Consider the following 27,980-nt stretch of genomic DNA (forward strand, 5'->3'; position numbering starts at 1 on the left):
CATCATCCTGGGTCATATCCTAGCATTGCTTTCTTACGCATTCGACTGAAGTTAATTTTTATTAGCCAATAAAAAAAATGGAATCAGTGATAAATGGCAGCTAGGTGTGAAATAACACACTTTTAAAATTACAGCTTTGGGTAAAATATGCAGTTTGAATTAAAAATCGTAAAATAAGGAATCAAAACGTTTTCCTGCGAAATAAGAATTTATAAGCACTAATAAAACATAGCTAAAACTTCTTATCTAGGTGTGTCTTACGAGGTATAATCTTTCTGCTTACCTTTAACAGTGTGGAAAAGAATGTGCATTTTGCTTAGAAATCCGGGCTTTAGTAATAAGCAGATAACGTGAACCTTAATGCTGTGATGAAACAACGGCTGGGCTGCTCCTTTGAGATTGAATATTACCAACAATATCAGGGTGCTGCCAGTGCTGTCACAGTAATTTTTTTCTTGGTCATACGCCCCACCCTTGGTTTCTCCCTTGAACTATATTCTACTCTCCTCTCTCTATCTCTCAGACTGTCATTTAATGATTGTTTAATATTAAAGAAGAAGTAAAGAAATTGTTTTGCTTTACATTTTAATTGTACAAGATATAAAGAATACACCATGTAGCCCCACCATAGATGCACACTTGTCTCATGAATCTTGGAGTGTGTATTTGCAGCACTTCTTGTTTTTCAACCATAATTTTATATAATTATGGATTCCAGTGCTGCAGAGGTGGACGATTTTTGTTTATGAACATCAAACAAAATACATTAGGAACAGCAAGAGATGATCTAAGATCTGTACAGATCTCCGTGTACAAAACTTAGGCACCCATATGCTGTATGGCTCCATACAGATAAAATTTTTTTTTCCCCATACGATTAAATAAAAAAATTGTGGGTTTCCATATGATGTATCGCCTCCATGATGCTGGATGCTGCTCTTTCTTCTGAAAACATTTGCATCAACAAAATGTCTTCTACACCTAAATCTTCATATAATGCCACAATATGTAGCCTTTCTTCCATTTCCTTATGAAGGAGAAACATATACAATTAAGATGACTTAACAATAACAATAAACAAATGAGCGCGAATGTTATTGATGACTCAGCGGATTTGGAGGTATTTTCTATTCATGATGAAGCTGCTGTCATTACAAAAAAAATGTATTTTGATTGTTTTCAATTTCTATTTTATACAGATGTAATAGTAAATAATTGTATATTATTATTAACCTGGTATATTTGACATAAAAATCTTCATGGCAATACTAATTACGTTTCAGACGAAAGCATAACATGTTCAAAAAATATTTGGAATACAAAAATATTCACAAACCATAATAAGTCTCCACAAGAGGTTGATGAATTTCACTGATCCGAGCAATTCCTTCAAACAGTAGAGTCAACGTATCAGCATAGATAACACTAGCTCGCTTATTAGAAGGGTTCGTCTCCAAGGCAACTAGCAGATTCTGATGAGCTGTTTCTTGAAGCTACAAATAAAAAAGGTAAGTGCTACAATTGTACAAAATGTATAAGCATAACATATTTCTTAGTTTGCTTTCCACCTCAGAAAATATGTTACTTCAAAAGAGATGCAATTCCACCGAAAAAGTACAGAAAACACCTTTAATACACAGTATATACACACCTAAGAACAGGCCAAACATTCTATGTCTATGTCGATAAGTGTGAGCTAGTAAATGTTCTTAACCCATTTATGCCCAGGTGGGTCGTTTTCGACCCATTGATTAAAATTATTTTCCACGCGAATTATTCTAGGCAACACTACGTATCTACTTTTCTTAGATGCACAAAGGTACAATGCACTTGTGAAACACGCGGGAAACCAACAAACCACGTCATTATTGCGCGGGAACTTGCCGAATAAATATGACGCAACTACCGTCTGCCTTGGAGAAGAAAAAGTGAGTAAAAACTCTGTTCAATCCGTGAATTTTATTAACAATCAGTGTTTCCTGCCAAGAAGATACAGGAGAATATGTATCTTGTATGTTTTTGTCAATATTTACGCTATTTGCTGTACAGTAGGGCTTAGAATTTAGTGTGGGTCGACAACGACCCACTAAGCACTTATTCAAGAATTACCTTTCACATAGCTTTTCATTATGAAATCATTTTGTTTTCTTATTATTTTCCTTTGAGCGATGTTTTTACGAACAACTACCTCAATAGAAGTTTGTGTAAGGATTAGGAGTGCTTTTGGGAATGATAATTCTTATGGCACTTCTCAGAATATCTCAGGCTTATTACCGCTTTCGTTTACAACATTGTTTTATTTGTGTAATGTTATATCTCACTGCTTGGGATGCACTCTGGATAGTCTTTGACGAACTAAGTAGTTCATAATTCTCGGCACTAGCGGCACCTATGAGAGAGAGAGCCGAGTGTGAATAACAATCAGAATGACCCCGTTTTGTCTTTTTATTCTCTTCATGAGAGTCCCCTACTGGCCCCATCTGAAAACTGAGATCCTTCATTACAGTTTCCATAATCATAAGTATTCCCTGTTATCAGACTCACTGGTCTGACAGTAATCTAAATTCTAGGATAGTTGAAGAGATCTGATTCTTCCGAAATTCCAAAATACGGGGCAGATGTATTGATTGATCTACCTGAGGATAATGGATGCAAATTCTGGAGATGAAGATTGCAAGGACTCCGACTGAGCTCAACTACAAGCCACAGCAGAGTTAGTGACAGAGCTACCAGTCATTGTTCAGCCTTATAATGAGGAAAGGGGCACCGATATTAGAAAAGATTCAGATCTTATCAGCAATGAAATTGAGAATTCCCCACCACCGACACGTAGAATAAAGTGAGAAAGAAATAAAGGTGAACATCATGTCTAACGAACATGAAGCAGCCCCTTTACAAGAAGAGGAAATCAAAGTTCGTCTGCCTTGTTTTTCGTAAATATAACTGCAATATGAGTGGAGTACATACTTCTGATATACGTGGAAAAAATGGCACATACCATTACTTTCGTGGTTATTAGATGTGTGCATGAACAATGCTTGGCTTCTCAGTCAGTCGATCATATGGAAAGTCTTTGGATGCATTCGCCTTCGGCCACGAAATAACGCAAGCCTAAAATATGACACTTCTCCAAAGAGTGGAAGACGAGTTCGTTTCTTCGATACCATCAAAGAACACCGGAGAAAGGATCACTGTTGGCACTATAGCCCAACAACAAAAACGGCGATACAAGATTTGTGGCAATGTAAAAGAATGTCAGAGGTGCACCATATCATGAGTAGGTCTAAGGACTTATGTCATGTATTTTTAGTAGGTTATTTTACGACGCTGTACCAACATCTCATGTTATTTAGTGTCTGAATGAGATGAAGGTGATAATACCGGTGAAAAGTGTCCAGGGTCCAGCACCGATAGTTACCCAGCATTTGCTCATATTGGGTTGAGGGAAAAACCCGGAAAAAACCTCAACCAGGTAACTTGCCCCGACCGGGATTCGAACCCGGGCAACCTGGTTTCGCGGCCAGACGCGCCAACCGTTACTCCACAGGTGTGGGCCTTATGTCATGTACCATAATTTATTGTGGGTTTCAAATTATTTATTTCTTCAAGTACAAGGTTTCCTTTCAGATTTGTGAATGTAAAATACATGTGAATGTAGCTCTCAGGGAAATTATAATTATTATTCAATAAATATTTAAAAAAATAGTATGCGGTTTTAATATGGTAATGATTTGTTTATACATTACTTTTAAATTTAACAAGTTGCATACTACGCAAAAGCATAAATAAAACAAGAAATCATCAAAACATTATAATGAACAAATTCTCGAGGAAGTGCCTAGTGAGTCGTTATCGACCCATCCCATAAATTTTTACCGAAGTAACAAAATCAATATTTTCATAGTTCCTCATGCTTACAACGTCCCTCTGACTCACTTAATATGATATGTGAAACAAAAATTAAAAAAAAAAATAATCTGGGCATAAATGGGTTAATATGCAGAATCAAAATATAGTAGCATCTTGCAGAATTGCGCTCAGTTAATGTTTTCTCAATAGAACACTTTTTAATATACAAATACACAAAATATCTTATCTCTCAACACGACATTTTTTGGTTGAAGTTTATATACAGTCAACTCCGGACCAGCATATTTCGTTCACTATATCCGAGGTTCACTAAAACCGAAGTCTGTTTTTATACTACAGACATTGCTATACACACAGGATAGATTACGTTCAATGTAATTAATAATGTTCACTTTTTTATAGTCATTAGGCAGTAGGTACTGACTGACTTCGCACCCCCTTCCATTAATCAGGAAGGTATGTTTACTGAGTACGCGGCCTTGGTAATTCCTTCAGTTCATTTTTACAAAGATACGGGAGGAAGGGTTGACAACAGCTGTAATCCTGCTTGTACTTGCCCTTTGGTCATCACTCTACTCCCTTTTACGAAAGAAAACAGTTTCTCTTCCACTCATTAATAACCTCTTTTAAAGGAGTCAAAACTGAACTGAACATTAGTTCTAGTGTAAAAAAATTCACCTCAAAACAGGCTTATTATCCTACCAAATTATTCAGTTTTAACAAATTTATTGTACGTACAAAAACACTCGTTGCGAACTTTTCATTTGTAATTTCTTGTCCATTTATTTAATAAGAATAATATTTTTAACTGCTAAAATGACAATAATATTTTTCTTTTACTGTGAAATTTTATGAACACAACTCTCAACAACTGCGCATCAAACCAAAAAAATTTACCAGTAATTACTGATGAAAGGGTAGCATCAGTGTGATATTGAAGAAGTTTAACAACCAGTTCTCTCATGTGTACATATGCTAAAACAATACGGTATATGTCCATGGTAATTGCAAATAATATCTAAAAATAATTTAACAACCGGTTTATCTGAACTGGTGCGAACCGGCTGAATATCACCACTGGGTAGCATGACGTTAGTCATTGTCAATGTTCTGACACCAACCCAGACCTGTTCACCAGATGTTCCAGTTCTGATACTCAAATGAGCATGAATGTGATGTATAGGTAAGAGGTAAGAGAGTCCCTTTATAACCTGTCTTGATAACATAATTTTAAACTTGAGTGGTTTTTAGCACAAATGCGTAGGCCTATTATATTCGCCAATTTTTTTTTCTGGATTTTTGGATAAAAAAATTGGTGTGCACATTATATTCGATGGCGTAAATACGGTATTTTCGCGTTCTTACATTTCATGGCAAACCTAATTTCGAGCAAAATTGAATTAGGACGTATAAATGAAGTTTTGTACCTCTCAGGGCTCAAAATACGATAAGTGCGAAAAACGTATAACTGAAATGAATTAACATGAAAAGTAGAAGAATTTTGCCGGAACTTAAGAAAAAAAAGTATATGTTAGAAAATGTATAAGTGAGAAATGCACAAATGAAGTTTTACTGTATTTGTACCTTGCCTTGCATATTTTTTTTAAATTCTGAATCTAATTTTATTTACTCATACTCTCAAAATATATAAAACATCTCAATATAATTCTAACTGCAGCTTCTTTGGTGCTTTGCAAATGTACATCCCAATTTCGTATTTGACTCAAATATAATTAAATTCATAAGACTTAGCCAGATCTCTTTATGTGAGAGATGTCCGAGCTAAAGCTCAGAAATACTAAAGCATAAATAAAATTATCCTACCAAAACATTATTTTTGAAGATAAACATATTAGAATAGAAAACAAAGACAGAAAAATTGAAGTAAGAACTGCATGATTTTGTAATATTACCTTTGAACATAGGTACAATGAGAACTTAATCAGACCTTCATCTTGCATTCCAAGAAGAGGAAAGATCTTAAAAAATCTCTCTACTGATGCTAATTCTTCAGCACGCACTGCTTCGTCAAATTTCTGTGTAACGACAGCCCCAAGCTGGGTTGCAGCTTCATGCAGTAGTGAAAATGAGTTCGTAACACTTGTGCAATCTAGAACAGAAAATCAATTCAATTACCAACTGCACAAATATTTCCCTCAAATGCCACCACATTGTCTTTCGACATTCTCTTGGCAGTGGATTATGTATAACCCACTTCTGGAAGGCAGAGTGACACTGCTCCAATGATATTGTGTGGTTGTGCAGTGCCAGGAGAGATCTTAAATCTAGACTAACCTAGATCATGGACGAACACAAGTACAGTTCCCTTTAAGGAAAAGTTCCTGTGCTCTAACCAGAATCGAACTTGGAACCTCATGAACTGTGGCCAGAAACTCTGAGGCTGATCACAGCACAAATATAAAATAAGTTATATAATTTTACATTTATGTAGGTTCTAAATGATTTACTTTGATTATAAATAATTAATGTAATGATTAACATGTAAACGAAAAGAGATAATGCAATTGCATCATCCTGTCTACATATGTATAATCCTGATTAATGTTCCTGTAGTCAATGAATTCGCGGATTTTATGGCTTGTTTTCTTTTAACCTAGAGAATATACCACACACATAAGTTCAGAACCCAATTTATGCAAACTCGGTTGTATAACATACCCACATTTAAGAAAAGAATCCTTGGAGAATTTTAGGCTGCACAACTAGAATTATTTTTAAAAATGTAGAATTTCCCCAATACTCTCCCCTCTTTTATGATTATCTCTTATATTTAGTGGAAGCCCCACTTAAGGAAATAAAGAAAACAAGGTCCCCAATGATTCATTAAATAGAGGTTGTACTTTATTTAAAGGTATGTGCTACTGATTTTTACGACTTCCACAATTTTTATATGATTTCAATTAAGTTTTAATCACAAATTTCTTTCCTTTAAGATTAGATGATGATGTTGAAATTTTAAGAATTTTTGGTTTCTAAATTTGATCCATAAAAAATTAAATAGACAAATTCATATCTTACCAATAAATTAGATTACACATGAAAGAATAAAGATTTGTTTCTAGTTTCATGGCTTGACATCCAGCTGAAGAGTAATCAGACTGTGTATTCGAGTTTTGTATTTATTTGTGGTTCCGAATAAACAAATTATCTTGAATTTTTTTAAAGTTTTTTCTTAAGGTCATGCATTGGCTGTATTTTTCAAGCAACATAAAAATAAAATAAAAATGTCCCTGGAATACAGTGTTTAAAATATGTACTAAAAATGCCACTGCATTATCTTACTTAGTTTTTGATAAGTCTGAATTCCTAGATTGAAAAATGCAAAAAAATATTATATCCCAGAAACTGCGTTTAAAGGTTAGATGGCCTGGTTAGCTTACGGCCCTTTAAAAGAATTAATATTTAGGTCACCTACAATTCGAATAATGAAACGAAACTTTGCACAAATATTTATCATAGACCATATGAGTTTTTGGTGGGAAAATTTAAAAATGGTAAAAATTGAAATATTTCATCAGAACTCAGTAGGGCATACCCTTAATTGAGAAATATTCTTCCTTTTGCAATATTTACAGTAGATGGGCTATATACTGGATGTATTAATTATAACTGAAAGTCCATTTATGTGCAAAAACAGAGCAACATTTTTTCAATGTCATGTTCAATAGTCCAATAGTTGGTTACCTGCTTATTCAGGTGTCTACCGAAGATGTGAAACAAAAATTAGTTACATTTTAGTTACGTACTACAACTTATCAATTATTCATAAGCACAATGAAAAAACATTAAACACGTTTTATTTAACTAATGATTTATCATCAGACTTTTTTTTTCTTTTTGTTAAGTTTATTTATATACGCTTTAACATTCGTGGTCATCTCGCGTGTTTTAGTATCTGTGGGTATATAAGTAAGCCCCTTTTACTATTCCTGTTTCTATTGTTGTGTTGTAGATAGTTTGTGTGTAGGTAACCGACTCAAATTTTCGATTAATGTTTATGATATTGGTGACTGAGCTGGTGATGAATCATGGTATGCAAGTTTTCAATCCGGCCTTTGTGACTAAGTGAAACCGTGAAAAACACCAGTCAGATTGGTCGGCCATGGGGTTTGAACCTGGGATCTCCTGAATGCGAGTCTCAAATGCTACTACCTGAGCCAACTCGTTCGGTAACATCAGACTTGTTCCACAAGTCATCTGATCTTCAGTTCAATGGACGAGCAGCCAACTTTTCTCCCAGCCTTCTAGACTAAATCAGACTTACATATGTAATCACTAACTATCGACCACTGTAACAGAGGCAGTTGTGACAACATTAAATAAGTGAAGCAGAATAATAATATGCGTAATTTCGTTATTGACGACTATTCAAGTCTTTTAAATTCGTTACTTTCGTTACCAATTGCTTAAATAGTTATTTTTAGTTACTCTTGTTAGCAGTAGATGGCCTGTTATTTTTGGACCTATCTGAACACAATGGTATTTTTAAGAATGATGAAAACTCTTATCAAAACTTTCTTTGAAAGAAAAGTAAAGTCAGGTCATATGTCAGAGTTTAACAAGTGAAAGAAGCCTGTCCCTGACTGAATGAGATATCTCCAGATATGGAGGGTAGCTGTGAATATATTGAATAAGCAGTCGCGGACAGCCGATGAGGGGTGGTCCTCCAGCTTGAGGGTTGGGCGAAGGGCTAACAACCCATCACCGTAAAAAACAGCTTGTTACGAATCCTTCAAATAAGCCTCAGAATGGGACTGATTCTCTGACACGACCACAGCAAAGGAATAAGGTTTTGAGATTTGGTACTTGGAATGTTACAAGTCTATATAGAACAGGAGGGGTAACATTAGTAGCAAAAGAACTAGCTAGATATAGAATAGACTTTGTGGGAGTACAGGAGGTTAGGTTCGATGGGAATGGCATAACAGAAATAGGAGATTACTTGTTGTATTATGGGGAAGGAACCGATAATCACCAATTAGGAACAGGATTCTTTACTCATAAAAGAATAAAATCAGCAGTAAAAAAGGTCGAATTTATCAGTGATAGATTATCGTATTTAGTACTTAAGGGTAGATGGTGCGATATCGTAGTTATAAACGCTCATGCCCCTACAGAAGAGAAATACGACCATATAAAGGATAGCTTCTATGAGGAATAAGATGCTTAGGAAAATATTTGGGGCTAAGAGGGATGAAGTTACAGGAGAATGGAGAAAGTTACACAACGCAGAACTGCACGCATTGTATTCTTCACCTGACATAATTAGGAACATTAAATCCAGACGTTTGAGATGGGCAGGGCATGTAGCACGTATGGGCGAATCCAGAAATGCATATAGAGTGTTAGTTGGGAGGCCGGAGGGGAAAAGACCTTTAGGGAGACCGAGACGTAGGTGGGAGGATAATATTAAAATGGATTTGAGGGAGGTGGGATATGATGATAGAGACTGGATTAATCTTACTCAGGATAGGGACCAATGGCGGGCTTATGTGAGGGCGGCAATGAACCTTCGGGTTCCTTAAAAGCCAGTAGGTAAGTAAGTAAGTAAGTTCATTTAAGAGTTCCAGAAATTTACATTTTAAATTTTCATACTAGGACCCTATTGTATTACGTACAAAAGCAAATAAAGTGTGAATTACGAAACAGAAAAAAAATTCTATCATTTTAATTACGTGGCAATGAAACAACATGCGAATCTGCAATACATATTCAGGCGGTACACACATTCCTTCGTACCTGTCGTCTCGCTTCACTTACCTTTCTTCCCACCACAATCTGAACACACGCTCTCGCCATGAAACAATACTAACAATACCATCCCATCGCACCTCCTCATACTCATCCTCTTTCACAATAGCCCTGCCAAGACTCTGGAATTCGTTACCTGCTAGCATCAGGGACTGTCGAAATAAAATTGAATTCAAACGCAAACTTACTAGGCAGTTGGTCAGTAATTGAGACTCGTTCAGACATGGTTTCTTGTAAATAGTTCTTTTAATCTACCACAAAATATCTCAATATCCGGTAATTTCATCACTATAGAATTTTGTTATTGTAGGTTTAATTTGTAATTTAGTAAATACAAAAATATTCTTTGTTCTTAACTTCTATGATAAAATGTCTAGCTTTCATTAATCAGGTATTCTTGTCGTACTTTAATTTTTATTGTAATTGTAATTGTAAATTTAATATTAATTGTAATCTTATTGTTCATGTTATAGTTGTAATCCCCTGGTAGAGGGGCAGAGAAGGCCTGACGGCCTTATCTCTACCAGGTTAAATAAATAAATCTAATCTAATCTAAATCTAATAATTTAGACAAAATATAATTTGAGTGAGCATTAATTTATTGTCCAAAATTAAACTTGATCCTTACATTTAAAGCTGTGCACATAATGCTAGGCCCTAATAGACAACAGGAACAAAACAATTACTCTGATCCTCCAGGTTTCAAGCAGAGAAGTGTGTTAGCTCAAAATAAACTTCATGGAAAGCGGCAGCGGCAGTGGAAAGAAAGAATGATGCTGAAACGGATCAGGAAGAGGAAAAGGTTGAAAAGAAACTGCCTTCTGAAGGAATGGTGAATGGGAGAAGAGTTCGGGTCAGAAGAAGACATTAAGATATATGAATCATATGCGGAGACAGAAAGGAAGACAAAAAATAGAAAAGATTGGAGAATGTTGGGTTTGCAGTGAAAGATCTGCCCTTGGGCAGAACGCTATGAATGAATTGTTTGTTATGCAAGTCCAGTTTTCAGGTAAAGCTCCTATGAAGCAGACTTCAATAATTTCAAGGAAAAAATTGTTCCGAGGTCGGGTATCAATCCTGGGACCTCTGGTGGAACATACCAGCGCTCCAGCAACTGAGCTACCCAGAAACTCCATCCGACACCGTTTCAATTTTTCCCCTTATATCCACACAACTCGAGTCTGAAAAGACGCCAGAGACCCACATCGAGTGTACACAAACTCTGTGCAATTCAGAATTGTGGTTTTCTGTTAAGGTACCTACAGTAACGTATATAGGCCTATTATGCAAGTCTAGTTTTTCAGGTAAAGTTCCCTGTGAAACAGACTGAATAATTTCAAGGGAAAAATTGTTCCGGGGCTGAGTATCGAATTGTTATTGCATAGGAGTGCATCTGTTAGACGAATTCTTTCCATAGCCTAATATAAGAAAAAACTGTATTTGAGGTGGATGAAATGGAACATACTTCTGCCAGTGCTCATCGTGATTTGTCATAATTATTTGCCGCTTTGGCGAAGATTTCCCAAAGCTCGATTTGGCGAGACGAGCGTTGAGGGACTTCCGCCGATTTTAGCAAGACTTCTGACTTCTGTTGCATTCAAATAATTATAAAATACGATAATTTGGTCCAGGGAGGATCTGTTTTTGGTGCAAAGATAATTCGTTTGGCATGTTTCTTAATTGAAATTAACCTAAGTGGGTCAGTGTCTATTTCAAAACCAGCGGAAGTCCCTCAGCGATCGTTTAACCCTCGACTTATGTATGTGAATGCTGAACTTGTAAAATCATTTGTTAACCTATTCACGTAGACGCAATAAATGAAAATAATCATAACCTTAAAACTTACAGACATGTGTATTCTAGTTTCTATTATAGGTGGAATAGCTTTTTTAATAGACTAATCGATACAGATATTACAGACATCTACAATTACAATTACCAATTACACAAAAACTTTTCAGGCTATCCAAATTGAACTAGACATCATTCTGGTAATAGGCATATATAATGCACCGTATAACTATGTGTCTTGGATCTTTTGGGAACACCATTTTGATCTGACAACATCCAAATCTATAATAATCCTGGGAGATTTCAATCTTAAACAATCTCTGCAGATACTCGGGCCTTTCGAAAATACAAATTTTTACAATACTTTGAACTCATAACCTCAACTTAGCAAATGAAGATACTCCTAGTAGATTAGGACTTCCACATCAAGAGAATAGTTCCCCAGATTTGACATTTACTACTACCCCTAACGACTTGGAGCATTTCACCTGATACGAAGGGTAGTGATCATTTTATAGTACAGATTCAGATTGCTCAAATGCCATGGACTAAATACCAACAATGACATGGATATAGGAAAATTCAAATTAATCCGCAAATGCTTCAAGAGAAACTAGATTTACCCAGACATCACCTGATAGCCCAAGAGAAGGATATGACGAAATTCCTTGCTATATTCAAACAGATATTGGATAAACATACTAGTGCTCCATCTTCCCCAACCAAGGAAAACTTCGGAGCTCGAATGAAACCACCCTGGTGGAACAAAGAGATTATGATGCATACAAATAACAGAAAGATGAAGCATAAAATACTTTCCAATTTTATTAAATATAAGCAAAGCAACGCCAGGGTTAAACAAAGCATCAAACAAACCAAAACCAGATCATGGAAAATGTACGCTTCCATCGTATAGAGTCCATACTACAGAACATCCATATGATAAAACGTTCATAAGGTCAAAATGTCCATATGGTGAAAATGTCCATGTACTAAATGTCCATATGACAGAAAGCCCATATGATAAAACGTCCGTACGGTCAAAATGTCCATAGTGTTAAACGTCCATAATGTATGAATTGAATAGAACACAATCAATTTTATTCTGTAACTCGCACAAATAAGTTATTAATCATCGGAAACCAGAGCCCCACTTTTAAGATGGTAACCAATACTTTTAAGGTATATGAGAATTTTCTCCATTTTCTTTGTACCTGTTGTAGTTTCTCACAATTTGGAGAATTTGTTTTTGATTCGTCAAATACATTTAATTCACCGGCTCTTTAATTTGTGTATGCCCCTCCTCTTGCTTGCAATATTTGTGCCCAAATTTAATTTTCTTCGCTCTTTAGGCACGTATAAATTGCCAAATGGATGAATAATGTACAGCCATGACTGTGCCAGCCTTCTATCGCATTGTTTGTGTGCTGCATGATTCGAGATGTCTCCCTTGCACTGTGAACAACTGTGCAAACCACTGGGGCGCACACTTAAAAGTCCCATCACAAATTAACATATTACACTGAGACAGAACCCTTAGGGAATCATCATAAGAAAATATTAAAACTCTATTTTCGTCATCCTGGCCTGAGCTAAACAACAGAAACTGTTGACCCCTTGCCGCATGGTCATAAGGAGCTGTTATGACTAAATCATTCAGTGCTGTTGGATTGGGAGGCCGCTCATGGATTTGTGTACGGTTTATCATTCTTTTCAAACTTCTGCACTCAAGCATCTTTTATGCTACCTCCTCCACAGGAGAACCGAGAGTTGCTACCAAAACAGTTGATGGAGTTTCATTTGGCATCACTCTTGCTCTTGCCTTAACACGGTTCAAGATGCACTTTACTTCTATACCTGCTTCATCAGCACTATGTAAATGCTTATCTGTGCCATCCTGCAAAACCCAAATGTTATCTAGCTTGCTGTTAGTTATTATTGCAGCATTACAAATTTTCCTTTATCTGCATCACCAATATAGTTTTGTCCTATCTCTATTAAAGTCATGATGTTGGTACAGGTACCCACGAAAAGAAGGAAGTGGCTTACCCTTCTGTGATGGAGATAGTGTATATTATAGAACTATGGACATTATGACTCTGGACATCAGAGTGAAGTGGACATTATAAAACTATAGACATTTTGACTCTGGACAATTTAACACGGACATTATTCCATGGACATTTTGAGGTATGGACATTATGTCTGGTAACCAAACGTACTGTTCCCAACTAACACAGCACACTCCGATATCACATATATGGCAGAGAATTCACTGGTTCACCAACAGATTTAACAGCTCCTTCAATATAATTCATCGTAATACCGACATGCAAGAGGAATTCCTAAAACTAGTTACACCAGATGACGTTCCACCGCTTGTCTCCCTCCCTCCAGGAATAGAGATTGAATCTTAATGTTTCAAATGAATTGATAGAACCGATATCGTACAACGAAGTAGTCACTGTGATTCAAAAGAAAAAAAAAAACACCTCTCAAGGACCAGATATAACATATACCATCTTAAACTATCTATCACATCACTTCCTGCAAGGCTTGACTAATTGTTACAATACTATCCTCAATACAGGCAATATTCCGATCCCATAGCAGCAGTTCTTTGCGATACCAATTCAGAAACCAAAAACAACAGGAGTAGACAGTAACCACTATAGACCCATCATGCTAAGTAATACCACCAGAAAATACATTAAATACTCGTCTATACATTACATTGAACGAATTAGGAAGTGGCCCCAATGCAGTTTGATTTACATACTACTCACATACTCTACTCACAATCTTTACAGAAATTAGAATGTAGAAATCTTCTCACTATTCGTGAGCTGCCACAAGGACAAAGAGTACTTAACCATATAAATGTTTACAAGTTCAGTGAACCATTAATTTTGTTCTGACGATGAAACTCCTACAAGTACATAGCTGCAAATACAGCTGTAGCATGGATCAGGAAGAAAAATCTCCACTTAATCGCAATTGATGTATCCAAAGCATATGATAATGTTAACTTACAACTTCTAGTTCCCGCATTAGAATACTTCAACATTCCACAAAAGTTAAATCAATTAATCATTAACCTTATGTGTAACAGGAAAATCAGTTTCCATCCAAGATACCAAAATACTAGTAACCGAATTTCTAACTCTGGTTTATTACAAGGATCATCTCTTAGCCCCATTTTATTTACAATATATACTCATACTCTGTTTCAGTTAAACCTTCAGATAGCCAGACTTACAATGTTTGCTGACGACATTTTTATAACAGCCCGGATACCATTAAGAAATAATACAATAGCTTTGCACTTACTACAAGATGACATAACCACTATCTGCACCGCAATCCAAGATATTGGCCTACAAATTAATCACAGAAAATCTCAACATATAATAATTTCTAAAAATCATAAGAGACACCCTAATGTAAACAGCTTTAAAATATCCAACCAAGTCATCCTCATACAACTTACTTACTTACTGGCTTTTAAGGAACCCGAAGGTTCATTGCCGCCCTCACATAAGCCCGCCATTGGTCCCTATCCTGAGCAAGATTAATCCAGTCTCTATCATCATATCCCACCTCCCTCAAATCCATTTTAATATTATCCTCCCACCTACGTCTCGGTCTCCCTAAAGGTCTTTTTCCCTCCGGCCTCCCAACTAACACTCTATATGCATTTCTGCATTTGGCCATACGTGCTACATACCCTGCCCATCTCAAACATCTGGATTTAATGTTCGTAATTATGTCAGGTGAAGAATACAATGCGTTCAGTTCTGCGTTGTGTAAGTTTCTCCATTCTCCTGTAACTTCATCCCTCTTAGCCCCAAATATTTTCCTAAGCACCTTATTCTCAAACATCCTTAATCTCTGTTCCTCTCTCAAAGTGAGAGTCCAAGTTTCACAACCATAGAGAACAACCGGTAATATAACTGTTTTATAAATTCTAACTTTCAGATTTTTCGACAGGAGACTGGATGATAAAAGTTTCTCAACCGAATAATAACAGGCATTTCCCATATTTATTCTGTGTTTAATTTCCTCCTGAGTATCATTTATGTTTATTACTCTTGCTCCCAGATATTTGAACTTCTCCACCTCTTCAAAAGATAAATTTCCAATTTTTATACTGTATTTCCATTTCGTACAATATTCTGGTCACGAGACATAATCATATACTTTGTATTTTCGGGATTTACTTCCAAACCTATCTCTTTACTTGCTTCCAGTAAAACTCCTGTGTTTTCCCTAATCGTTTGTGTATTTTCTCCTAACATATTCACGTCATCCGCATATACAAGCAGCTGATGTAACCCGTTCAATTCCAAACCCTCTCTGTTATCCTGGACTTTCCTAATGGCATACTCTAGAGCAAAGTTAAAAAGTAAAGGTGATAGTGCATCTCCTTGCTTTAGCCCACAGTGAATTGGAAACGCATCTGACAGAAACTGACCTATACGAACTCTGCTATATGTTTCACTGAGACACATTTTAATTAATCGAACTAGTTTCTTGGGAATACCAAATTCAATAAGAATATCATATAAAACTTCCCTCTTAACCGAGTCATATGCCTTTTTGAAATCTATGAATAACTGATGCACTGTACCCCCTTTTTTTTTTTTCGTTGTTGGTAACTCTATAGCATCTATTATTAGATGCTTTATGGTTGTGCTAACAGATGGAGTTACTTGTCAACATTGTGACGCTGAAACGTGTGTTCAGGTTACTGCCCAGCGACAGTCCTGACGTATTTTTTTATTGTAATGATTGGTTAATTTATATTAACCCGGCACACTCACTATCACACTCACATTCATACAAATTTCCAGACTCTAGACACCCAGGGAATTCCTCTTCTTCAAGAAAAATTCACCGAGAGCCTAGCCCGGGAATCGAATCCGGGACCTCCTGATCTGGAAGCCAGCATGCTGACCAACAGACCACGGAGGCAGTCACTGTACCCTTATACTCCCATTTTTTCTCCATTACCTGTCGAATACAAAATATCTGGTCAATAGTTGATCTATTACGCCTAAAACCATATTGATGATCCCCAATAATTTCATCTACATATGGAGTTACTCTTCTCAAAAGAATATTGAACAAAATTTTGTACGACGCCAACAAAAGTGATATTCCTCGATAGTTACTGCAGTTAGTCTTGTCCCCCTTCTTAAAGATAGGTACGATAATGGACTCCTTCCATTGTTCTGGTACAATTTCCTTTTCCCAAATAGCAAGTACAAGTTTATAAATTTCGTTAGATAATGCGCTTCCACCCTCTTGTATTAATTCTGCTGGAATATGATCGATACCTGGAGACTTATAATTTTTCAGTGTGGGTTCGGGTATAAATGGCTCAGCAGTTTGTATTTCAATTTCGTCCCGATCATTTCTATTTGGCCTATGTATATTTAGTAGTTGTCCAAAATAGTTTTTCCATCTGTTCAGTATTGAATGAGCGTCTGCAAGCAAGTCGCCAATCTCATCCTTGATCACGTTTACCCTTGCCTGATATCCATTCTTGAATTCCTTTATGCCCTTCAATAAATCTCTAATGCTTTTATTTTTACTATTTGTTTCTACCTCATTCAGTTTTCCCTTCAAGTATTCTCTTTTTTTATTCCTAAGCGTACGATTTGCTTCCCGTCTTGTATTGAAATAATTATCTCTATTCGCCTCAACTGGATCCTGTAAGAATTTCAATTTTGCCTGTTTCCTTCTTTCTATTACCATGAAACCACGGTTTCTTTTTCTTAGTTTCATAATAACCTATGCTTTGTTCAGCTGCAATTTTAATATTATCTCGGATATTTTCCCACATGCTATTCACATCTAACTCTTCCTCAACATCATCAGAACTTGCTAATACGGCAAACCTATTTGAAATTTCGACGTGATAATGTTGCTTAGTTTAATCGTCCTTTAATTTCGGAATATTGAATCTTCTAATATTAACTTGTTGCTCTACTCGCTTGGCTACTGATAGTCTTTCTCTTAGTTCTCCAATTACCAAATAATGGTCAGAATTACAGTCTGCCCCCCTGAAAGTTCGAATGTCTACTATACTAGTATGTCTTCTTTCATCTATCAAGATGTGATCTATCTGGTTATGTGTCAATCCATCTGGAGAAGTCCAAGTATATTTATGTATATCCTTATGGGGGAATGTTGTACTTTTAACAATTAAATTTTTTGATGTGGCAAAGTTGACTAACCTAACTCCATTGTCATTACTAGATATGTGTAGGCTCTTTTTTCCAATAGTCAGTTTAAAAATATCCTCCCGTACTACTTTAGCATTGAAATCCCCCAATAAAATTTTCATGTGATATCTATGTAACTGATCAAAAGTGTGTTCCAATTCCTCATAGAAGCTACCCTTTATATGGTCGTCTTTCTCTTCTGTAGGGGCGTGAGCATTTATAACTACAATATCGCACCATCTACCCTTAAGTACTAAATACGATAACTTATCACTGATAAATTCGACCTTTTTTACTGCTGATTTTATTCTTTTATGAATAAAGAATCCTGTTCCTAATTGGTGATTATCCTCATACAACAAAGTATAAAAATGTTGGGAATTATCATGGAATCTAACCTCAAGATGAATGAACATTTCTCTACTATTAACCTCAAATTTCAGCAGAAAGTGAAATTATTCAAATGCATTGTGCATAGGAAGTGGGGGTGTCACTCAAACCAATTGCAATGTTTATATAACATCATCTTCCGCAGTGTAACAGAGTACGCATTACCAATATCAATAAACAAACAAATCACAAACAGGATGGAGACCTTACACTACCAAGTGGCGAAGAAAATAATTGGTGTGAGTGGAAAACCAAACAAAAAAACATACACTTCAAGAAATAGCACATGTCCTGCTTTACATCCAACAACAAATTATGGCACATAAATTTTTTAATTCGATTTTAAACAATTGTTCGGCACTGTTAGACAATAAAATGAAAAATTGATGACCCTGCACACTCATAACCCTCACAATATCGACCTGACTCTCCCTACAGTGTATCACCTCTTTCAAGAATATACTCAAAGTCTCTCATACCAAATATTTCCGAGGTATCTTATATATTGTGTCCCTTACAAAATATTGATGGCCCCAATTCAGCACGACCTAGTGTCCTTCCAGAAGGGAGAGGTTCAGTCACCACAGCTATTTCAAGAATGGATTGCAATGAGAAGCAACAGAACCTGAATGTAGTTATTATATTCACTGATGGTTCAAAAACAAAAACAGGCGTTGGAGTTGCATAGCTCAGTTCGACTGATAACACTCATGCCAAATTGAAACTCCTCCAACAGTTCTAGTTATACAGCTGAACTCTCAGCCATCCGTCAAGCTCTTATTCCTTTAATAAACAATAAAAATAATCACATAATAATGGCCTCGAATTCTAAAAGTGTACTAAGCAGAATTACCAATAGTGATATGCACACAAAACAAACATGGCTAGAAATTAACATCAAGCAAACCATATTTAAAGTGAATCGAGGGAACTTGCTCAAATTAATCTGGATACCAGGACATGCTGAATAAAGAGAAACGAGATGGTGGATGGTCTTGCAAAGGACGCAATAAACATGTCGAATAACAACGTATTAAATACCACCTTACAGGATCTTACACAGAACAAAATCCGACAAACTCTGGTACACCATAACATACAAAGTCGCCCATGGTATTGTGATTATAAAGGACACCGCTCCTTCATCACCTTTATCAGTGCTGTAAAACTAAGATGCAGCCATATGCCTTACTACTTACACAAGATTGGTCTTTCAAATTCGCCTTTGTGTACATGTCAACAAGAACAAGGAGACATTAATCACATATTCTTTCAGTGTGGACGATTTAAACAAGCCATCGACAAATTAACAATACAACTTGGAAATATTTTAGGATATGGTCCATGGAAACCACCAGGAATGCTATTTGAAACAATAGGAAGACTATTATATCAACACATGAAAACATGTAAAATGAAAATTTAATCACACATCCCAGTATTGATGGCATAACCATACATTGCAATAACTGAATAAATGTCAAGACCAAAGGACGCCAAAATCTTCAAACAAAGAGGATATGACGTCCAAAAAGAAGACGAAGAAGAAAATTTTCCACTTTCAAAACAGTGTTTGCAGGTTTATGGTATTCATCATCTTGTACTGTGGTCATTTTAAAAGTATATTCTGCTGTGTGTCAGTGGTGGACGGTAGGTTTGAAAGTTGAGGAGGCCAAGACGTGACTGATGAGAGTTTGCATTACATGTATTAAAATATAAGGCCTGTGACATACCTCATTACTAAGCGCAGAATTTATAGGTTTTAAGAAACTAAAATTAGGTTTTCCAATCGATTTTTTATGATTTTTTTAGGATTTTAGATCTCATGTTTAGGAATTTATATGATTTTACGGGGGAAAAAATAAACAACATACTGCTAATATACAGGGTGAATCAAAAGTCTGGAACCATATAAATGTCTTCCATACGCTTGATTTGCGATTACTATTGGTGTTACCATTATTTGTAAGAAAAATGCTCTACCAGTGACACATTTGAGTCTAGCCCTCACCTATCTCAAAAGCTGCCATTCTGAATGCAACTTTGAAATTTTAAATCGAAAGAGGGTCATGTAGGTACTCAAAATCATGTGAAATATTCTGAGAAAAACAATGGTGCAATTCTTTTGAGATATCTCTAATCATTTTCAAGTTATTTAAAGATAACTGTAATACTGACACAAACATTAGTTACTGCATCTAATCTACAGATATTTTGTAACATGGTAGAGTACTGAGGAGGCTTTGGAAAAGGTGTTTTTATGCAATTCTGGTAATTAACTTTTCCTGCTTTACTGTTTGGTTAACCTGTGACAGTTTCAATGCACTGCTGTGATTATTTGAAAGTTTTCCTATAACAAATTTCTTGATTTTCGTGATGACATTATCGAAAGAGGAAAGAATTGATATCATTCTTCATTCTGGTAGGTTAAGCCACACAAATGTTTTAGCAGACAGGACGAACAGTTCCCTGGACATTGGATTGGTCGGTGTGGACCAGTAGAATGGCTGACCAGGTCTCCAGATTTAACACCGCTTGATTTTTTTCTTTTGGAGTTACATAAAGAGCTTGATATATGTAGAGAAAATTGAGAATGTGGAACATTTAAAGAATGGTATTGTTATGCCCCAGGGCTAAAGAACGCCCTGTAGCATGATTTCCTGTGGAGTATTAAATTTGAAACAGGAACAGTGTCAGCGGAATACACGGTCTTGAGATGCTTAGCCAGCGGTATAGAGTCTTGTTGGGTGTGTGGTAAAATCACTGCCTACAACGAAAGTATTCTTACGCTTCAGATCATTGCTGGCCCAATCCCATTGGTCCAGTAGGATAAAGCATGCATTTTAATTGGTCAAATTATATCACGCATTATTCGGACTCTTTTCTTGCTCGTAATTTTATTATAGTGACTTGTCACTATAATGCACTAAATCAAAATTAAATGTAAGAAATGATTGATTAAGACGATATTTGTAAGTACGTGAAATCAAAAGTGTTTTAAGACCATCTCACAGGGGTGGATGGTGTGGTCGGTACCCCGGGCGGGAAACAGGTACCGAATCATAAAAAGTGTTGGAGAGGAGACGCGTGAGGCAGTTGATTAGTTGGTGGAGATTGTTAACCTAGCTACGTCGAATCTATCCTGACAGAAGATGGCGTCGGTAGAGGAGAATGATATACCCTGTAAGTAGTTTTGCTGTACATATGTAAATATATAATAAATTAGTTAGAGATAACAACATTGCAATCATTTCGGACTTAGTTTAGTAGTCATGTAGTTCCCTATAGTATCCTGAGAGCTCCAGTTTTTCCAGCAAAGTAGTTTTCCATTGTTGTGTACAATGGTGGTGTGAGAAATCCTGACGAGAAGGAGCAGAAGTCGAACGCAGTAGCCATCCGGCCAGCAATCAGTGCGACCTGAGTGACGGTCGCACAACAGTATCATTGAAGCCTGTGCTAAAGTCACCCCAGAAATGCTACAAAATGTTAAGATACATAGACAATAGAGTTGGGTCGATTCATTCACGAATCGTTCATTTGAACAACTAATAATAAAGAATTGTTCCCATTCAATCTGAACTCCGTCTTCTCATCTTATAGTGGGGCATCTTTTGTTTTCGTTTCTGTAAGTTTAATGCTGTAATTGAGGGAGTACCGTTCAAAATTTGCTAAATGCATAATTTTAGATCGAGAAAAATAAGAAAATAATATACCACAGTAAACATGATTAATAGCATTACCTTTTAATATAAGTTTGCAAATATATATTATTTTCTGTTACAACACAAATTGTTAATAGATCTGTTCAATTAGTTCAGCAGATAATGATCTTTCAATTGTACAATAAGCTGGGTTTGCAGCAGAGTTTCTATAAAGCAAAAATAAAATAAATTTTACAACAGTAGACTATGTTTTACTGAAATATACTGTCGTTAATTGTTATACTTTTTTCATAAAACAATAGCTACCGGTACTATTTTTAACACAAGAAAGATCGTTCCGATCATTCTGACCAGTAAGTGTTCTTTAAGGCTTTACAAATGAAGGGTACACGGGAATAACTATCAAGGTCCATTTTAGAAAGTTTCGAGAAAAACGAATTTTAAAGTTTAAGCACTTAATACTTTGTTATGTGTGTATTTAATAGAAATTGACATAGTGGAATGTCAAGAACGATGATTTCTTATTACTAGCTAGACCACATGATAGTACTTCCTTTCCACTATAAGATAGCATTATTAACTCAATTTCGATTTTTGATGGACCTTGATCGTTTTTCCCGTGTACCCTTCAAATCGCACGGGATTTTATTTATGGATTTGATTACTTTTATACAATTTTCGTTTTTAAACTTAAAATGAAATCTCTAACACGAATTTTGAAGGGATTTATCAATGTTTTTAAATGTAATTGACGCGACAGTTCATTTTGATCGGTAAGAGCTACTGTTGTTGTTTTTTTTTTCTTTGTTGGTAATTCTACAGCATCTATTAATGCTTCATGGTTGTGCTGGCTGATGGAGTTACTTGTCAAAAATGTGACGCTGAAACGTGTGTTCAGGTTACTGCCCAGTGACAGTCCTGATGTATTTTATGTTTTTGATAATTGGCTAATTAATATTAACCTGGCACACTCACAATCACACTCACATTCATACAAATTTCTTCTTCAAGGAAAATTCACTGAGAGCCAAGCCCAGGAATCGAACCAGGACCTCCAGATCTGGAAGCCAGCATGGTGATCAACAGACCACGGAGGCAGTCACTGTTGTTGTAATGTCTAAATATGTAATAATGAGATTATTCAATTTTTCCTAGTTTTATTTTGTATAAATAAACAAATAAGTAAATAAATGGAAGATATGAAAGAAACAAAACAAAAACAAATAAACAAATACATAAATAAAAAAATAAATAAATAATTAAATAATTGAGTGAGTGAGTGAGTGAACAAACCCAATGTTGGAATAAGTGCATGTAAAACATGTTTATTTCAGTTACAGAAAAATATGTTTCTTCATCGATTAATAACACTGCAGAAAGACTTTCTTAAAACATGCATTCTTATTTGTCATTGCATTGGATACATTCGGATACAGGGTATCGTTACTATCTTCATATATTACGCAGCGGAGCCTAACACTTATACAGCTTTTTATGTGGGAGTATGATAGAATTTGATCCATAGTTAGTACATTTAGTAAAGTATGTCCCAGAAAGCAAGTAAGCCTCAGGCTGCAGTTCAAACCTTCGGATCCCTCCTGCGCACAAGAGAAAAAAGTCCCAGGATACCTGATATGGTACATGACTCAATTTCATCAGAAAGTACATTAAGCAGATTTTGAACTAGACGCTCTCAATTTTTCTTGTCCGTTCTGGATAATTTTTTCATTTTCCCACTCCTACTCTAGTAAATATATTGTTATTGCACTGATTCTAAGGAAGGAAGTCTATTTATTATTTACCGTCACTTCCTTGGTGTCTATAAGCAACAGGAAGTAAGTAGGTCTAATTTACTTTTCTCTGGAGGTGATACTTTCATTCATTCTTCTGCCGACAACTGAAATTTACAGAAAAAAATTGCAATTATCACATTTATTAATATTGGTCGAAACATTTACATGAATATTATTATTAACAGCTAACAGACCAAGTTATGTCATTCATTCATTCATTCATTCTTGTGCTGACGACTGAAATTAATATAAACATTACATTTATTACAGTTATTAATATTAGGGCAAAATTTCGATGAATATAATCAGGATTTATTTCTTTGCTTATTTCAAAGTCCTTTTTCACAGCTAACTGGATCCTTCATAATAACTGACCTGTTTCTCCACAAGGAACTCTCTTTCTTGTTACTCAAACTATCAGCTACATAACTTTCCGCAATTCTAGATGTCTCCATCCTCCATATCTCTTGAGTGCTAAAATATCCACACCTCTGTTTGCCAAGAACGTAGCTGAGTTCTTATAAATGAATGGCCTGTATACAGTTTAGGATTTTCCAAATTTAAAAAAGTTCCTACCTTGTAGGAATTGTAGAAAGAGTACTCCTCTCAACTTGATGTTTGTAACATTGTCCTTTGTTACATCGCATAAACAACCACGAATTGTTATTCCCAATCTTTGACCTAATCATAATGTACTGTACTTGGTAACAATTTCTAAACCACAAACACCATTTTTACTAGAAGTAATTGTGAATCTACGGGACATATCATTTTTAGAATCCTCAATACTCACGATAATAACATCAGCATTCACCTCAACATCTTTCAGTCTCAATCATAACAATTCTTCACAGCCACATGCTCCACCAATTTCCACAACTGCCACTCCTTTCACTAATAAGTATCTGTCATCAGGAGCATCTGTAAGGAATTCAAGCACTAGATTTGTTCAGTTTGTACACGTTATTCTTTCGTCTCAACAAAGCTTTCAGTTTACAGTAGCTATTTTGACATGTCAATATTATCTCCAGTAAAAAGATTTGCCTTTAACATGGAATATTCACACCAGGAACTAGCTGCTGAGTTTCCTATTTCTGACTTTTCAAAGAACTATGCTAACAAAGAAGTTTCACAAATAATCGTCTTCTTAACACTGCGCCATTCCTTAAACATCTTGTATGAATGTTCATATTGTTTTTTTTATTTCTGCGGCAATAAAAATTCACAAGCAATTCTTTAAGCTTCTCCAACATCACCTAAAATCATTTTTAAAGACTACAATACATTTTTCAAAATGCCTGCCACACTTCTTTATGTATACATGGTTTTGCAACTTCAACAACTAACGGACTAGAAGGCTGGGGTTCGGGCGGTGGCAGAATTTTCTCATTATCAAACTTCCAGAACAGCCCCGAGGTTCAACCAGCTTCCTATCAAATTGAGTATCAGGTCTTTCCAGGGGGTAAAAGACAATCGGAGCACGGTGCCGATCACACCACATAATTCTAGTGCCGAGGTCAAGAAAGCATGGGCTCCACCTCCATGCCCCCAAAGTGTCTTCATGGCATGTGAAGTAGATACCATTTTTAAAACAACAATGTAATAAAACAAAAAAATAATATTCATTTTGTTAAATCTTTACCAGATTTTGAAAAACCTCAGATGTCAAACATTTTCAAACATGAATATTGAGTCATATTCTATTTAAAAAATATTTTTGGATACAGAAATATTCGTTGTGTTTTTACTAACATTTTCCATTCATATAGTCCAATAATTCTTAACTCATGCATTTCTTTTAAACAGTTTTTTGTGTTTCCCCAAATATATATATATATATATATATATATATATATATATATATATATATATATATATATATATACACAATAAGGGGAAAACAAAGAATTGTACGCACATCAAAAAGCAATTCTATGATACTTTTCTCATGTTTCTAAATATGTGAATACACATAAATCAACTGAAAAATTGTATTAATTCTAAAATACACATCTCCCAAAATGCTGTTGTTCATGTCCAAATATGTGTTATTGCGAAATTCTGTGTAATCATGTAGTCAATATTGTATGTTAGTCGTTATGGAAAGAAAAATATCTTGATTTCTAAAATATATGTCTCTCAGAATAGTATTCTTTATGTTACACAATGACTTCTCGCGAAATTATACTGTATCTTTCTCTATTCTGTTCATAAAATAAAAAATTATATAAGTAATATGACCTGAATTTGTGAGATAATAATAATTTCTGAAGTCAGGTTTTGAAAAAACCGGATATGATGTAAACAGGCATACAGAGGTAAAAAATCTTACAATATAAATTTAATTATATACGTATAAGGAAGATTTTAACAGAAAAATTAGCATCTTCTGGAGAAGAATGAAATGGACAGACAGAATAAGAAATTAAGCTGTACGGAAAAGAATGATGCTGAAACTGATCAGAAAGAATGAAAGGAATTGGTTGGGTCACTGGCTGAGAAGAAACTGCCTACTGAAAGATGCACTGGAAGGAATGGTGAACGGGAGAAGAGTTCGGGGCAGAAGAAGATATAATATGATAGACGACATTAAGATATATGGATCATATGCGGAGACTAAGAGGAAGACTGAAAGTAGGAAAGATTGAAGAGAGCTGAGTTTGCAGTGAAAGACCTGCCCTTGAGCAGAACACTAAATGAATAAATGAATACTGATTCTTTGTACGACTGATAGTGAGATAAATTTTTGTTCATGATGACACCCCAACGGGTTCAGACTGAAAACAAAGTAATCCTTATTTATCGTCAGCTGTCTCTGAAATTCAAGTAAAAGCACATATAGACATAAAATTGATGTCAGCACAGCTTCAGATCAATGTACAGATCTTATAATTATTTTATATCTGTCTCTGTACAACATCACATTTACAGTGGGAAGGAAAGGAGACTGCAGAAAGGTTGTAATGTTTTTTAATAGGCTGACACCCAAGAATAAGACAAGCCACTTGAAATTTAATGGTCACTGACAGGCAGAGATAAAATATAAGATCTGCAGAACATTGAGTCAACACTTAGTGGGCTTGTAGGTACCGAGGGATGTGTTTGTGTTTTGCTGAACTTCAAGACAATGCTAACTCATTTAAAGCTTGTGTGACTATACCCTGCATATATTTTCGTTTAGTTTTACTTTGTGTATAGTTTGATTTCTTCCATTATTTTATTTGTACTCCTGGTGGTGGGTGTGGAAGGGAAGTTCTGTTGGCCTTAAGGGGACACTCAACTATATTTTGAAACTTTTTTCTTATTTGACCTATCTTTTTCAAATTTGGAGAAAACGTTTAATATACACATGGAAAGTAACATGTAAAATCTCAGCTCATTAGATCCAGTACTTTTCAAAATAAAAAATATTTCAATTTTTAATCAATCATTAATATGAAATATCACTTTTAATTATCATTTTTTATTTTTTGGCTTTGTGCATTTGACTGTGACTTCTCAATGAATAGGGGAAGAATTCTGCGTATTGATTTAGTTCTGTCACGTAAATTAGTGTAGAAATTTAATTTTTCTTTTCTATGACACTTTTTCTCCAATTTTTAAGTTGAGTGTCCCCCCTTAAATACACCATAAAATTAAATTTAAAAAACAGTTGGATGTAAGGCCCTGATGAAATGTTTTCTTTTAGGCGTCTGATGTACAACTGTTTTCATTTGAGTTGACCCTGACAGGCATTTGGCTAAGAAGTTTATTAATTCATGTAAGGAACGCTATGTAAAGATTCATCTTTATTGACGAGAAAAGATTGGTAAAGGCAATTTATTCGTTTTGTTTGTCTATAGTTGAGTTTCCAAGATTTCTGAAAAGTCTAAACAGTTTACTTAAAAATGGAAGCTGTTTGGGACTTCAAAGGTTGGCACGTCGCCAAGTTTGGTACTTCAGGGTTGGTAATCCTCCATTAGGAGGGCGTCTACAAACATGATGATGGTGAGCTGTTGCGGCTAGAACATCAAGGACAATAAAGCACATTATTCTACAGTCCACGTGTGCTTTATTCATCAATACGACCTTCGCAGGACTTTACATTTGATCCCCGCGAACCGGATAAGTATTAGTGACATTGGAAACAAGGTAACAGTGCAAAAATCAGTGAAACATAAAAGTGATTTTGTGGTCAAAATCCAAGATGGCTAAGAATGAATGCTGAGAATTGTACAAGAAAGGCAAGTTCTGTGAGAGTCATCTAGTGGCCTGACAGTCAACTCCTTGCACCAAGCTACAGAAGCTACAATCCAGTATTTCCACCTAGCGGCCTTGCACTGAACTCCAAGGGCTGCAATCCAGTTCCATCAAGACGTCCAGGTCAACAGAAGGTCGTTGCCCAAGGAAACAACTGAGGCCAGTAATTCTAACAATCAGGTTGGCAGTGAGATTCAAACTATGTCATCAACAAGGTAGGACAACATGAGTGA

General features: G+C 35.6%; 1 protein-coding gene across 8 annotated transcripts in view; it reads right to left on the reverse strand.

Annotated features, from left to right (window-relative positions):
* Nucleotides 1-27,980, reverse strand: part of LOC138693721 (conserved oligomeric Golgi complex subunit 4-like) — a 96,425-nt gene that overhangs the window by 31,584 nt on the left and 36,861 nt on the right. For 4 of the 8 annotated variants that reach the window (XR_011330405.1, XR_011330404.1, XR_011330401.1 and 1 more), the window contains 4 exons: nucleotides 24,302-24,429; nucleotides 23,518-23,612; nucleotides 5,784-5,980; nucleotides 1,337-1,493 (listed from right to left, as the gene is read on the reverse strand). Coding sequence is in view for 3 of the 8 variants with exons in the window: in XM_069817543.1 (XP_069673644.1) it covers nucleotides 990-1,027; nucleotides 1,337-1,493; nucleotides 5,784-5,980 (392 nt within the window). In the remaining 5 variants the exon portion in view is untranslated. Of the gene's footprint in view, nucleotides 1-863; nucleotides 1,028-1,336; nucleotides 1,494-5,783; nucleotides 5,981-23,517; nucleotides 23,613-24,301; nucleotides 24,430-27,980 lie in introns of those variants that run through there. The other 4 variants (XM_069817546.1, XM_069817544.1, XR_011330402.1 and 1 more) reach the window with 3 other exon arrangements.

Source organism: Periplaneta americana, unplaced genomic scaffold (assembly GCF_040183065.1).
Source record: "Periplaneta americana isolate PAMFEO1 unplaced genomic scaffold, P.americana_PAMFEO1_priV1 scaffold_19, whole genome shotgun sequence".
Taxonomy (NCBI): Eukaryota; Metazoa; Arthropoda; class Insecta; order Blattodea; family Blattidae; genus Periplaneta; species Periplaneta americana.